General features: G+C 38.4%; 1 protein-coding gene and 1 long non-coding RNA gene across 4 annotated transcripts in view; both read left to right on the top strand.

The window, feature by feature from the left end:
- Nucleotides 1-592: 592 nt before the first annotated feature.
- LOC110019601 (pentatricopeptide repeat-containing protein At5g42310, mitochondrial) lies at nucleotides 593-2,944 on the top strand (the record flags this gene model as incomplete). Its single annotated transcript, XM_020717336.1, has 4 exons — nucleotides 593-2,255; nucleotides 2,343-2,495; nucleotides 2,571-2,642; nucleotides 2,843-2,944. Coding segments are annotated over exons 1-4 (1,893 nt in total), but the record flags the coding sequence as incomplete, so codon positions are not given.
- Nucleotides 2,945-2,948: 4 nt separating this feature from the next.
- LOC110019603 overlaps nucleotides 2,949-15,985 on the top strand; it is a 42,541-nt gene continuing 29,504 nt past the window's right edge. For all 3 annotated transcript variants that reach the window (XR_002293467.1, XR_002293469.1, XR_002293468.1), the window contains exon 1: nucleotides 2,949-3,012. This is a non-coding gene — a long non-coding RNA (uncharacterized LOC110019603). The remainder of the gene's footprint in view (nucleotides 3,013-15,985) is intronic.

Here is a 15,985-nt window from a genome sequence, read left to right as displayed (position 1 = left end):
AGATCAAACACATGCTCAAACAAGCCCTTATGGTTGATTTGTAGAAAATATGTTAATTTCAGTTTTATGAAATTAATATATGATAAATTTTATAGTTGTTTCCTCACAATAATTTAACTTCTAAAAGGCTGTTTGACAATAGATTTTCACCGGAATTACACAATATTTAAGCCAAATCCCACTAGACGGTCAATTTGAGCAAAATATATCCCGCGATTCCGTAAATCCAAATCCGCAGATTTCGGCTCTAAATCCCGTAAATTCTTAATCCTACGAATCGATGGATTGAACTTCGTTGAGTTTGGGATTTAAGTTTGCGGACTTCCGATTATCTCCACCAATCATAACTACTTCCAAAATCCTCGCTTAAATTATGAAACAGTTACATTAAATTTATGAGATTAAGTAAATCGTCTAAGTAAATCGATAGCTTTAATCCATTCAAAATTTAAAAAAATTGGATTTTCAAAATTGATTAAATCTTAATATTAGGAGACAGCCCCTGAGTGATATCAATGAAATTATTTTGTTAAACATAAAATAATCATAGATTTTCCACCAGATGGTACGAGATGGGAGGATAAGGTTCCCTTAACCGTCTTCTATTTCCCCTCCCTCGCCATTACTTCGTCGTTCCTTCCTCCTCCTCTCTCGCAATCGCCGCCCTTTCCACTGCCACCGGGGACCCCATGTACTCCGTAGACTCTCGCCGTTTTGACTTCACCCCTCTTATAGACTTCCTTTCCTCCTCTACATCCATAACCGAGGAAGCTGAACCAGATGCATCGCCTCTGATGGAGCTCTCCCCTGAGGAGCTCTGCCTTGCAGAGTCCTACCGTTCCGTCCCTGCTGTTCTGTGGCATTCCCTTCTCAAATCTCTCGCCTCCGAACCAGCTTCTCTCTCCACTGCCACCGCACTTGTTCCATGGCTTCTCCGCCACCGCCTCTGTTTCTCCTCCGATCTCCTTTATTCTATCCTCATACATTCCCTGGGTCGCCACCGCCGCCTCCAACTTGCTCTCTCCCTCTCATCTTCTTCTTCGCTTTCTCCTCTCTCTCTGAACGCCCTCATATCCGCCTCCGCCATGAACTCTCGCCCCGACCTTGCTCTTCGCCTCCTTGCTCTCATGCGCCGCCGCGGCCTCTTACCTGACCAGCAGAACTACACTCTCATTCTCCAATCGCTCCTCCATTCTACTGACCCTCCCGACCCCTCCCTCCTTTTTCTCCTCTCCTCTGACATCCGTTCCATCCGCCTCGAGCCCGACGCCCGCCTCCTCTCTGATCTCATAGTGGCCTTCTCCCGCGCTGCCGACCCTGACACTGCCCTTTCCTTACTCGCCCAAACACAGGCTCAGGGGATCACCCCCAAATCTTCTGCTGCTGTCGAGCTTATATCCGTGCTCGGCAACTCTGGCCGCGTTGATGAGGCAGAGGCCATATTCGCAGAGCTCCGCCACTGGGGCCTTCAACCCCGCACCCGTGCTTACAATGCTCTCCTCAAAGGTTATGTTAAAACTGGCGCTCTTAAAGATGCAGAGCAGCTGCTTGACGAAATGGAACGCTGCAGCGTGGCACCTGACGAGTGCACTTATAGCCTCTTGATTGATGCCTACACCAATGCTGGCCGGTGGGAGAGCGCCAGGATCTTGATTAAGGAGATGGAGATGAATGATGTCCTGCCTAATTCTTACGTGTTTAGTAGGATATTAGCGAGTTTCCGGGATAAGGGTGAGTGGCAGAGGTCTTTTGCTGTGCTGAGAGAGATGAGGAACAATGGCATCCAACCAGATCGTCATTTCTACAATGTGATGATAGATGCTTTTGGAAAGCATAACTGTCTTCATCACGCCATGGATGCTTTTTATCAGATGAGGGCTGATGGCATCGTGCCTGACGTTGTCACGTGGAACACACTTATTGATGCACATTCAAAGGCTGGTAGGCATGACGAAGCCATGAAGCTGTTTGAGGAAATGCAAATGAGTGGGTTGGTGCCGTGCACAACAACCTATAACATAGTGATTAATTCGTTGGGTGTGCAGGAGAGGTGGGAGAAAATGAAGGAGCTCTTTGGAAAGATGAGGGAAGAGGGATTACTGCCAAATGTAGTGACCTACACTACACTTGTTGATGTTTATGGGAAATCCGGAAGGTTTGAGGATGCCATCGAGTGTTTGGAGATGATGAAGTCCGGAGGGATGAGACCTCCGTCAACCATGTATCATGCTCTGGTGAATGCATATGCCCAGAAGGTGCTTGAATTTACTATTTCTTGAACTTGTTTTTAATTTTTTTTTGTCTGTATAGTAATGATTTTATAAGATACTGCCCTTCTACAGGGTTTGTCCGACAAGGCGATACATGCTTTCAGAGTCATGAGAGCGGATGGTATCAAACCTAGTCTTTTAGTTCTTAACTCATTGATTAATGCATTTGGGGAAGACAGAAGAGATGCTGATGCCTTCTCTGTATTGCGATTTATGAAGCTGCATGTCAGTATTCTTGCCTACATGCTTGACTTCTTTATGCATGTTTTCCTAACAAAGAGAAGTTCACTATCTCTGCAGGATATACAGCCTGATGTTGTAACATATACGACTCTAATGAAAGCTCTCATTCGTGTCGAGAAGCTTGACAAGGTAAAGATCCTTTTTTTTTCTTTTTTTTTTTTTTTGATTTTGAGCTTATAAAGGATCTCGGGTTGACAAAAGGACAACAAATCGCACAAACGTCATGACAGTTCCAATTTGTTTTTTTGCGCCTGAATATTTTTTCTTATGTTGATCCCTATTCATCTTGTTTGAGCAAATCTGAACTAAATTTTATCTTTGCACAACAGGTTCCATCTGTTTATGAAGAAATGATTTTGTCCGGCATCACACCTGATAGGAAAGCTAGAGCCATGCTGCGTTCAGCCCTCAAGTACATGAAGCAGGCACTTAGATTCATTCGTGCTTGAGGTTGCGATAGGATTTACTGTTGCTTTCAGCTTATTGAAACCTATTAAAGGTCAGCCTTTGATCCTCCTAACTGATAAATGTTGTTATTCTACTCGGAAATAAAGATTAATGGATATCAATTTCTGGATTCTTACCAATCATCCGTTTCTGTTGATTTTAAATGGAAAAACAGCTTTCACGCCCATTTCTTGGTCCAGTATTTTTGGGGTATTCCTCAAAGATTTTATTTACAATCGGATTCAAATTTACCTTAATAGTTAAGTTGATGCAGCCGAACCCCTCAACGCGCTGGACTCAACTGTTCCCTCTCGTCTCATATTCTTTCTATTATTTTTGTTCCTTCCTTGGTTATTTTCCCTAGCTGTGTGATTATGGTGACAATAGTTTTTGTACTAGCATATAGTTTCCTCGAAGGTTTCCATTTTTTAGGTTTTATTATTATTTTTTTAAATTTTTTTTTAATTATAAATTTGTTTACAAAATCTGTTTTACATGACTGGAAGGAATACTATCCTTTACCTTTTCTTGTTTCTTCTGCTTGTGGCAAACTGTCTTCTACTCTAGAAGTGGTTTTAGAGCCAGCTTGAGCACTGATGGTAGTTGGGAGTAAACGTCTGGTGGTTGTTGGGAATTGAAGCCTGGAAACCCCTTAGCCTACTCAATCCAGTCGAAGGGCCCGTTTGGTTGGGCGGCTTCCTTGCGGCGCGGCACCGCTTCGCATATGTTGGATTTTTTTTCGCCGCCGCTTCCCGCGGTACCGAGCCAAAGCTGAGCAGCCAGGTAAGAGCCGCTGCCCAGCTTTTCGAACTCATTTTTTACCCACTTGCCCATTTGCCCTAGAACGCAAGATTTCAGAGAGGTTGCGAGCTTCGTCCCTTCCCGTCCTCGTCTTTGGCCGGTGACCGTTCCTGTGCGTCTCCTTTCCTCATCTTCTCTTCCTCTTCTCGTGATCTATTCACAAAAAGGGTATGAAACATATTTCTCATCTTCTTTCCTGTTCTCGTAAGAGTTTCCTTAGATCTGTGTTGACCTTATTTTGATGTCATTACTCTTTTCCTTAGGATCCTAGGATCTAGCTTTAGGGGTTCCTATTGACTATCTTTAAAAACTAGTATTGAAATTCATTCTCTTAGAAATTCCAGACACTTCCTATTTCTCTTGTGATGTCTTGCATTGATTATTCCAAAACCATCGTCGTATGGTCGAGTGATAAAGGACTATCATATGAAGATTCAGGGAGAAGTTCCCAATAGGATCTCAAGCCCTAGGAAAAATCTCTTCAGGACTATCATCACACACACACACACGAAATACACAAAATTCACTAAGTTGCGCAAAGTCGAACTAGAATCGAGCTTAAAGAATGGGTGAAAATGCTAACTTCTCCAAATGACCTCCGTCAACAAAATGGACCGCGCCAACGCGTCCGGGACATCAATTTTAGCTAGGAAAGACACCCATATTGTCATAATTCCGCATATTGTCATAATTCCGCACACAGTCATAATTCCGCACACAAGCAAATTGCACGCAAATCAATGAATTCGTCAAAACGACCTCCGACGACGAAACATACCACGTCAACGCATCCGTAATGTCTGAATTACCTAAAAAAGACATCCATTTTGTTATGTTTTGACGCACAAATGAAAATGGTACAAATCAATTTTTATTTTTGAAATATTAAATATTTTTATATATTTATATTATTATTTATAATAAAATTTATAACCCTAAATCCTATTTACCCCTTTCCCGCACACTTAACTCTCCATTTGGCCCATCCCGTGGCTCGATCGCCGTCCGACTCGTCCCTCTCGTGCCCTAAGCTCCCTTGGTCGATCCACGCTCCACGCGGCAATCTCTCTCTCTCTCGACTCTTCTCCTTCCTTGCATGGCCGCTCGACCTCTCGACTCTCCAATCGTGGGAGCTCGGTTGGCCGAACCTTCTTCTTCTCGAGGCTTTAATTTCTCCTTCTTTATTGTGACGATTCCATCCCTGCTGTTCTATTCGACCACGAAACGGTGGTAGGTGGCGGTTCCCCCCTTCATCTCTGCCTATAAAAAAGCTTCCTAAAGTACTGTTTTGGGTTGTTGAAAAGCTTCTGAGAGAAGAGAGTGCTGAGATTGTTTTGCTAGCTGCTGTTTAAGGCTCTTAGGGGAAGGCTCTGTCGAAATTCCTTCTCGGCTAGGTTCTTGTGTGCTGGAGCGTTCGTTGGTTGCTGTTTCTTGAAGCTTTTAGGAGGAGAGGTCTCTGCCAATGTTTGGTGGCTTTCTTTTGTTTTCTTTTAGGAAATCTCAAGCAAGGTATTTATCCCTTCTCTTCTCTGTTCTGTTGCCCTGCTCGACACTTATTGGAGATGTTAAAATAGGGAATGTATACATGAGGCCTTGTTTTATCTTAGCTGGTATTTCATAATGGCATTGATATCATGTATTGGGCCTTTAATACTTTTATTCGATCTGATTTAGAAGATCTATGTTGATTAGTTGAAATAGCAGTTTAGGGAAAGCATGTTTGGATCCATTGTCATATACAAATATTCTTCTTACGCTTCTATTATTTTTATATTTGTATGCTGAAAGCTGTAGCCTTCTTTCTTTTCTCCCTGTTGAATCAATTTATTGTTAAAGCAAGAGTAATTTTAGGGGAAATGATTGCTTGTATTTCTTTTCTGCTCGAAATGCTTAGGAAGACAGTTATGAACTCTGAAATGATATTTGCTCTTCTAGAATTCATGCGGAAAATGAAATATTGATGCTTTTTATTTTTGTTATTCTTGCTCAGATAAATATTGAAGGTTCTGTACTGATTTTCCCCATTTGGTTGGTTCGGTTTTGACTCCTTTTGGGATTGTGTTTTGGCTGGAATTCCTTTCCATTTTAGCCCCTTTGGTGGGCTCGATTTAGCCCTTTGCTGGACTCGGTTTGGTCGGAAGCTTTTCATATAATGTTCCTCCTTATATTTTTATTGGTAAGCAAGTTTGTCATCCCGAAATTCATGATTTTAATATCTACTTCTATATGGGAATGTTTGATATAAACGGATCAATTCACTATCATGTCTTGCTCAATAAAATGACTTTAATCTTGATAGTTTATGTGAGTTTGTCCATTCACTCTCTTATGTAGGTCAAAGGAGTACAATGATAATATTTGTGGTGGCTTTCCCTTTTGTTGTGAAGCCGGTTTAGTGGTTTTGGTCTGCTGCCCTTACCTGTGAGCATCTCAGCTGGGTTTCCTTTTGTCCTGTTTGGCTGTTTCTTGCTTTCCCCTTTGCTGTTAAGTTGGTTTGGTGGTTTTGGGCTGCTACCCTTACCCGCAAGCATTCCAACTGGTTTTCTTTTGTCTTGTTTGGCTTTGGGCTGCTACCCTTACCCGCAAGCATTCCAACTAGTTTTCTTTTGTCTTGTTTGGTTGTTCCCTGCTTACCCCTTGTTGTGAAGCTGGTTTGGTGGTGTTGGCTGCTACCTTTGGCCGTGAGCTTTTTTTTTGGGCTGGGTTGTTCTCTTTCTTGTCCCTAACCGTGAGCTTAAGGCAGTGATGTTGGCTGCTGCCTTTGCTGTCCCTCTGATTGTGAGCTTGTTTTGGGGTTGGGTTGTTCTCTTTCTTGTCCCTACCCGTGGGGCTTATTTTGGGGCTTGACCGTCCCTCTTGGCTGTCCCTCTCTGTTGCCCCTGACCTTGAGCACTTATTTGGTTTTATTTGGATGATTTCGTGCTTATATTATAGGGAAAGCTTTTGGTTGGAGTTAGTGTCTCCGATATTTTGGGAATTTCGAAAGTTGTCGTTAGTGGATTTGCTTGATTTGTGAAATTTGAAGGCCTCTACAGCTTTATGTTGGAAAACATGAGATGATATAGATCAGATTCATAAAGAATTTACCTTGTCAAATTGTCATTCATAAAAGAGTTTTGGAAGTTTGATATTAAAATTTGGATAACATAAATGCCACATTTGGGTTCAGGCTTGGGTGTGTGAGTACATATAGGTGCTGGAGTCGTGGGTACAATTGTCACATTAATTTTGTGCTCGTTTCGACTTGTTTGAAACAAAATGTGGAAATGATACTCTTCTTGGGTTGATCCAATTATAAAATTTGAGAAAATGATATCCTTTAGATTGATTCAAGGATCTTAGACTCTCTTTTTCAGGTCTTTTCGTCACAGTTTTGAGGGTTGCTCCACTGGGTTGCTCCAACCTTCATTCTCTCGATCTTTTGGGTGAATCAATTCCTCCTCTCTCTCATCCCCATTTTTATTTTTTTTCCTTGTTTATTGATTCGGTTTTTAGTGCTTATGTCCGACACATAAGTGCTCATATATAGACTTTTGCTATATATGAAACCATCAAGCAAGGTCGCAAGTAGGTCGGTTTTGTTTTGGGGCTGAGAGCGATGATAACAAAGGCACGCCGGTGATATAACAGAATGATATTCTATCCTACGACATCATAACCCAATCTTGGGACCTGATGAACTGTAGGATGATAGTATCATTCACCGACATAAGACTAGCGGAGGACCCGCACCTTCTTTGGTTGTTGGCAGTCCTACGCCCAATGGCGAAATCTTGGGACCTGATGAACTGTAGGATGATAGTATGTAGGAAAACTCATTGATTACATGTACCCTTTAGAATTAATATCAAACCCGATAAGAACATACATGATAAGAACAAATACAATATTTATAAAAAATATTTTTATTACAAAATTGATACAACTTCCTTTTTGTAGGCCTGAAATCCATGTGCATGCTAAAATATAAATTTTAAAATGTGTTACAACTTGGTTGTCCACTTGTTGATTACCGATACATGCTAAGGAGTACCCTCCTAAATTAAGTTTAGTAGGACACCCTCCTTGTTGAGTGACGGACTCTATACATCCGGGTGATCGATAGTAGTCTTCGACGTCCCTCGAGTACAAATATATTATATTTGAGCCTAGCGCCAACCCGAGTGCTTGCGGTCCCCTCTTTTCAGATTTTTCGTATGTTTTATTGGAATTTTTGGGCAAAGCACTCGTGGTCCCTTTTTCGGGATCTTCCCGAAATTTTGATAATTTTCTTGGAATTGTCATTTGCCGATTTTCTCGAGTTTTCAGTTGTGGATCATTTGTCGATTTTCTCGAGTTTTCCGTCATTGATCATTTGTCGATTTTCTCAAGTTTTCCAGACAATGTTTATTTTGTTTATACAGTGCATACCAGCTCGCTTAAAGGAGCAGCAGACCTCCTAGATATACAAGTTTGATTTACATTACAACATTTTACTTCACAACATACTGCACTGTTCTTCTTTACTGTACATTCTACTGTTCTTCTATTGTTATACTGCATGTTTTATTGTTCTATTATACACTATACCTTAGTGTAGGAAAACTCATTGATTACATGTACCCTTTAAAATTAATATCAAACCCAAAGGTGCTAGAACGAGGAGCTTGGAGCGAACACCGTGTGTGGCATGACGAGGACACTCAGAAAAGCAACGTCAAAACAAATTCACATCACTAGTCACTTTCCTTAGTTTAAATAACAACCCATAGGATTTCGAGGTGGTTTGACTAGCGTAGCGTAAACCCTTATATATCACCTTTAGGCTTTTGCACAACCCTGTTGTGTAATTATAAGTCATAACACTTTAGGATTCCGAAGTTACTGTACGGTACGGTGTAAACCCTCATATCTTTTTTAGATTTATATTATATTTGAGCCTAGCGCCAACCCGAGTGCTTGCGGTCCCCTCTTTTCAGATTTTTCGTATGTTTTATTGGAATTTTTGGGCAAAGCACTCGTGGTCCCTTTTTCGGGATCTTCCCGAAATTTTGATAATTTTCTTGGAATTGTCATTTGCCGATTTTCTCGAGTTTTCAGTTGTGGATCATTTGTCGATTTTCTCGAGTTTTCCGTCATTGATCATTTGTCGATTTTCTCAAGTTTTCCAGACAATGTTTATTTTGTTTATACAGTGCATACCAGCTCGCTTAAAGGAGCAGCAGACCTCCTAGATATACAAGTTTGATTTACATTACAACATTTTACTTCACAACATACTGCACTGTTCTTCTTTACTGTACATTCTACTGTTCTTCTATTGTTATACTGCATGTTTTATTGTTCTATTATACACTATACCTTAGTGTAGGAAAACTCATTGATTACATGTACCCTTTAAAATTAATATCAAACCCAAAGGTGCTAGAACGAGGAGCTTGGAGCGAACACCGTGTGTGGCATGACGAGGACACTCAGAAAAGCAACGTCAAAACAAATTCACATCACTAGTCACTTTCCTTAGTTTAAATAACAACCCATAGGATTTCGAGGTGGTTTGACTAGCGTAGCGTAAACCCTTATATATCACCTTTAGGCTTTTGCACAACCCTGTTGTGTAATTATAAGTCATAACACTTTAGGATTCCGAAGTTACTGTACGGTACGGTGTAAATCCTCATATCTTTTTTAGATCATTTGTACGATTGAATATTGTGCGAATATAAGTTTTAAATTCTAAATAAATTGCAGGATTAAACATTGAACAACATCATTTCAAAGACATAAAACCAAACAATAGGCTAGTTGGGAAATCACTTGGATTCTCCCTGAATCTGTGATATCTACTGCTCTTCATTCATTTGGATTCCTTAAAATAACTGTTCCTATTTGAGCCACTCCCATTTGATTTTCCCATGACCAATCTTGAAAACCTAAACTTTGAAATCTGGAAGGTAAAACCACTGATCTTAATCGAGAGTTTTCTTAAGTGACCCCGATCATTTAAGATGTAATTAACTGTAGGGGCTTGCCGCTATAAGGAACTTGTAACTCATATAAAATAAACCCTGTGGAATCCAGGTAAAATAAACCATATATAATTTTTATATTGGGTAGGAGAACTTGTTGGTCTCATATAAAATATTTCGTAGACCAAACGGACGTCACAAATTCTTTAGTTTAGGTGATTAAACTTACTACAAGTGATATTTTTATTCTTCGGGATAAGTGTATTACTTGTGGTATCGTGCTTAGTCATTCAAACTATCTAAAATGTGAGACTCGTTTGGTCTCATCTTTTTTTAAATTAAAAAATTATTTTCAAAAATCATATTTACATCAAAACTATTTTTTTATATTTATAAAAATCATTCCTTTCTTTTCAAAATTAAAATAACGGCCAACAATCTGGAAGTTGGCTTTATCGCATATGTTAGATTAATTTGGAATGCCTTATGAGGTTATGCTAACTGCTCGATCATGAAAAAGATTAGTCTGTGGCCCTATTTTAGCTATCCTGTTAGATTTGAGTTTATGCTAGAAGGAATATTTGTGGTTCCTCTGTGCTTCTATTTAGATTATCTTTTACTTTTTAGTTGCTCTGTGAGGCTGCCCTTGCGGTGTTTCGGTTATGCACGATTTTGTTGGGTGCTCCGGTTCCAGATTATTTGTAATTCCAAAAAAAAAATGATTTTTAATATTTATGTTGGAAGGGTTTAGGTTTCAATGTCGTGTTGCATCTTTGTGATTAATATAATAGTTCAAAAATTAGCATCATAGTTATTGGTAATGGAGGAAATGACAAAATGAATGTATTTTCGTTTATTTCCACCTGTTTCTTTATCTGTTATTGTTAGGTCTTTATCTGTTATTGTTAGGTGTTATTGTTAGGTGTTTTATGTCGTTGGCTAAAAATAGTGGATTGCTAGTGATAGCTTGTTTTGGTATATGAATACTTGTTTCATTATCATAACGATTGATAATGGAAGTATTGACAAATTTGGATTGATGTTTCCACATAGAAGTACATATCCATTGGGGAATATTTCTTATTAGCTCCCTATTTCTTTAGAAGTAAATATCCTAGTGGGGAATATTTCTCTCAAACTATCAAAAAATATCCTAAAGATTGAACATTTTGAAATAGAAGTTGATGGTATGTTAGGATCAATGTGTTGATCTCCTTTAGCATTTTCGTGGAGCTACATGGAAAACATTAGTTTACTTGGGGCAAATGGAAGAAAAAAAAGTGATAAAAAATGATGGTATGGTGTGTAGTGAAATTGGATTGTATGAATGAAAGTTCGAAAACATTTTCTTTTAAGTTCTTTCATTTTTTTTATTATGTGAAGTCATAAAATGTTGTCTGTAAGTTATGTGTGTTAACTTTTATTTCTAATAAAGAGCTCCGATTCTTTTCCCATAGATGTAGGTCAATTCGACCGAACCACGTTAATTGTTGTGACATTCTTCTACTGTTATTAATGTTATTTATTATTCATGTTTATTTCATTAAAGTGGATAACAATTTTCTAAATAGTGTCAATAATCTTTTCTAATGTTCATCTTTATCGTAGTAGTAAGATGACAAATAAAAGTAAAGAGCTTGGTACACTTGCGCTGTGGGAGAAAAACATAAAATATATATTTTGCGACCTTTGTCTAAAAAAATTAAAATGGGCAATATGCCTACTACCTTCTTTAATAAGGAGCGGTGACAAAATATTATAAAAAATTTCAAAAAACGTACTAACAGAGAGTACGGCTGGCTGTAGCTAAAGAACAAATGTGATCAACTTAAAAAACATTAGAAAATTTGGAAAGATTTGAAAAGAGGATCCATAAACTTGGGTTGGGATCTGGTCAAGAGAACAATTAATGCTCAGGAGTGGTGGACAGAAAAGCTTGCGGTAAGGCATTTTGCATTCCTTATAATTTATGTCAAATAATTCATTTCAGTAACATGCTTTACATGCTTTTCTTCAGGTGGTGTCAGGAGCGAAGAAATTCAAAGTCCTTGGTACAGAGCCGGAGTTGGAGGAGAAATTGGACCAAATGTTTAGTGGGGAGTTGCAACAGGAAAATATGCTTGCACTCCAAGCGAGACTGAATTTGGTTGCACCCCTGAAAATGTTGTTGTTAGTTTATCTGCTGATTCACCCGATTTTCAAAGCCAGGATATTCCTGAAATCCAGTCCACGAATCGTTCGAAACGTGCTCTTGTGATGAGTAAAAAAAAGGCTGGAGCATCTTCTATCAGGAACCAGATATTATATTTGATGGACTCTTCCAATGACGCCCCTCATAAATTTCAGAAGATTTCTATTAACGAAGTTGTTAAAATCTTAGAAGATGATATTGAGATTGTAGAGGATGTAGATCTCTTTTACTTTGCTGTGGAGTTGCTTCAGGATTCCGTCCAAAGAGATTTCTTCACTGCAATTGCAAAAGAACGACAGGTGGTGTATCTACGTCATTTCTATGCCTGTAGGGAGAAATGATGACATATATGCTTAGCTTGCTATTTAGAGACAATTTGTGGTCATTGCTTGTTGTTTTAGAACTCCTAATTTGCTTCGAGACAATCTTGTTGAGATGTGTTAGACATTTGAATTTCCCTGACGACATTTTATTTAGCTTCTTTAAAGCACTTATATTTTATTGTATTATATTTTTTGGCATATTCTGTTTTCTTAGTGCTACTTCATTCATATATACAATGTTTGTGTGGTCATTTGGTACAAATTTTAATAAGTCATAATCCCACATTTGGGGTTACATGTACAGTTAACAAAGGCATGAACCCGGAACAAGAACGACATCGAAGGAGAACTGTAGCAATTAACTTGGTCATAGAATATTACAACACATACAATGCACGCTCTCCGATTGCACGCTCTCCGCTCTCCGTGTTATACATCATCTCATATCGGGGACAAATGGGTAAGAGAAATGTAACAGGGCATCCAAGAAGATTCAGTAACATGTTCCGCATGACGCAGGAAGTCTTTCGAGATTTACTAGCAGAACTGAGTCGATCTTATTGCCTACATGGGTCATCGAGGACTACTGACCGTGAGGTCTTGGCATTGACTCTGTACATATTATCACAGAACGAGTCAATTCATGCTGCGATGGAATGCTTCCAGCATCCATCGGAAACGATAAACAAACACTTCTCAGTGGGGTTGAATGCTCTCGTTAGCATGTACAAGATTGTCATAAGATTGTCATAAAGTCAATCGATCCAACGTTTTCACACACTCCGTTAGAGATTCAACACGATGAACGATACATGCCTTACTTCAAAGTAATTCCTTAACTTCGTTTTGCTGTTGCTGCTATATCATTTGCTGAGATGACATACTATTTGTTTTGGATTGCATTAGTGCAATAGATGGTACCCACGTTGATGCACGAGTTGCAAATAATGAGAAGATTACATTTATTGGTCGCACTGGAACTCTAACCCAGAATGTCATGGCCGTCTGTGACTTTAACATGTGTTTTATGTTCGTCATGCCTGGCTGGGAGCGTAGCGCGCACGATAGCAGAGTTTTTAAGAGTGCTATAAAGAATCCTCACTTCAACTTCCCTCACCCCTGCCTGGTATGTTGCTTACCTACAAACATTTGTTTCTCACTTTATATGTTAAAATTAAAGTTATTATCTGGTGGATGTCGACTACCCTATGCAGCGATGATACCTTAAACCCTTCCTTGACACCAGATACCATATATGGACTTCGAAAGAGCAAACAATGTTACGCGAAATAGGAAGGAGATGTTCAACAAAAGACGTTCATCATTGAGAGGAGTCATCGAGAGGACATTTGACATTTGGGAAAAAAAGGGTGATATTGCGCGATATGCCAACTTACCCCTTTCCCAAACAAATACAAGTTGTTATAGCGATGATGGCGTTGCACAACTTCCTTAGGCGACAACCATCTCAATTTGATGTTGACTTTCACAATGCCAAAAACAATGAACAAGAAGTCCCAGTTGAAGCTTTTGAATATCGCATCGGTCAATCTCTCCCCCGATGGGAGAACAACCATGCTAGAACGACCATGCTACCATTTGCACGAAGGAGGGGGAAGGTGCAAATGAAATGTCGTCCATTCGAGAACGCACTTGATGATATCACATCTTTTGCACTTCATGATATAAGATTGTAATGATTCTGTTAAGAAAATGAAGAAAATACATCTTAAATGAAGAAAATGAATTAGTTTTACACTTCATAATATCACATCTTTTGTAATGGTTCTTTTAAGAAAATGAAGAAAATTTTTAACTTAAAATATAAATTTTGTTATTGAAAGCATTTGGAATATGTGCAAATTATTTCATTGCTTTTTTGGCTGTTATTAAAGTTTAGGTGTTTGATATTTCATTTGCTCAGATGACATGTTATTGAAATTATTTCATTGCTTTCTTGCATTTGATCAAGTTTCAGCTCATAGAATTAAAACTAAAATTAATATTTATGCTATGTTCTATGTTGTATCATTATTGCATTGTTTACTGTGATTATTATACTGATTTTAAGAATTAGTAAACTATCTGTACAATCGTATGGAAGGATTAATAAATCATATAGTATTTTTTTTTAGTTAAAATATCTCTAGTATATTTTATGTTAATTCATTTTATGTATTTTTTACTATATGGCTTTATTTTATACCATTGTATAAGTAATTTTGTTATGTTTTAACAATGGCATGTGGAAGTTACAATATATGTTATTAGAATGCTACATAAATAAAATGGCACTGATATTATTTGTGAGTGTAAGAGTAATTCAAAACTATATAAGATCAATCTAAATGGATTTGAGAACTAAGGCCTTCTAGGTACTTCTGTTACAGAGAAAGTTCTAATGTTTTGATTTCTGTTTGGAATTGAGGTGTTTGATATTTCAATTTCTTGTTAAGCTGCTAAAAAAAATTCAGTTTTAGGTGCAAAGCTAATTCCATGGGAATCCACTTTTTAGGTGCATTGAGAAAGAATTCATGCATTTACAAGTCTAACACCTCAACTTTCATATCTACATATATATCACTTTGCACAACTCGTAGAGCTGACCAGAGGAGATCATGCTCTCGAAGGCTGTTTGGTGGCAATAATGAAGTTGTTTATTTTTCAATTTCTTGTTAAACTGCTCATTAAAAGTCAGGAAATTGGGACAACATTCATTTGATCTGTTATGGCAAAACTAATTCCATGGGAATCCACTTTTTAGGTGTATTGAGAAAGAATTCATGCATGTACAAGTCTCCCACTTGAACTTTCATATCTACATACATATCACTTTGCACAACTCGTAGAGCTGACTAGAAGAGATCATGCTTTTGAAGGTTATTTGGTGGCAAAAACGAAGTATTTTATTTTTCAATTTCTTGTTAAGCTGCTCATTTTAAAATCAGGAAATTGGGACAGCATTCATTTGAATCAGCTTTGGATGAAATTTGAGAAGCTGGGCGTATAAGTTTGTGTTCAAACCTCATCAAATTTTGCAAATTGGGCGCTTTTTTTTATGTAACTCGTACCTGGAAGCATTTGGTGTAATGTCTGTGTAATGTTTCTTTAAAGTTTATATATAGTTGCATTTGGTATTTTCTCTGTCACACCTATACTGTCATGTTTTGCCTTGCAATAAATTCGGATAAATGTAAAGTCTAGTATACATTATTATGTCTTTGAGTACATCTGAGAACCCTTTGCTTGGATATGCTTTGCTTCAATTCCCAAATCAGTATCTTTGAGTACATCACGGAATCATATTTTTAGGGGCATTTTTTCTTTGTGCATTTACCTATATACCACTTGAATTTATATTTTGCTCCACTGATTTAGCTCAATAGAAGAGATGATGCTCTCCAAGATTATTTGCTGGCAAGATTTATCATGATTTTTTAAAATTTCTTGTTAAGCTTGTTGACCTCATTTTTGGTGAGGTCTTAGTCTCCTACTCTTAGAACCTAGGATCTAGCTTTAGGAGTTCTTATTGACAATCCTAGCGGACTAGTAATGGAGCCCACCTCCCGTAGAACTTCAAACCGCTTCTTTACTCATTTTTTGTGAAAACTCGCACGAATGGTCCCAAGCACTCAACTTCTAGTTGCAAGGGCTAAGGACCAACATGCAGAGGGTCTGAAAATGAGTTCCTATAGGATCAAACGACCTTAGGTTAACCCTCGGTGACTCAGCAACGCACTTGTTGCATCACGCACAATTTTG

Source organism: Phalaenopsis equestris, unplaced genomic scaffold (assembly GCF_001263595.1).
Source record: "Phalaenopsis equestris unplaced genomic scaffold, ASM126359v1 Scaffold000063, whole genome shotgun sequence".
Taxonomy (NCBI): domain Eukaryota; kingdom Viridiplantae; phylum Streptophyta; class Magnoliopsida; order Asparagales; family Orchidaceae; genus Phalaenopsis; species Phalaenopsis equestris.
Note: the sequence above shows the minus strand (reverse complement) of the source record. Positions and strands in the feature narration are given on the sequence as shown.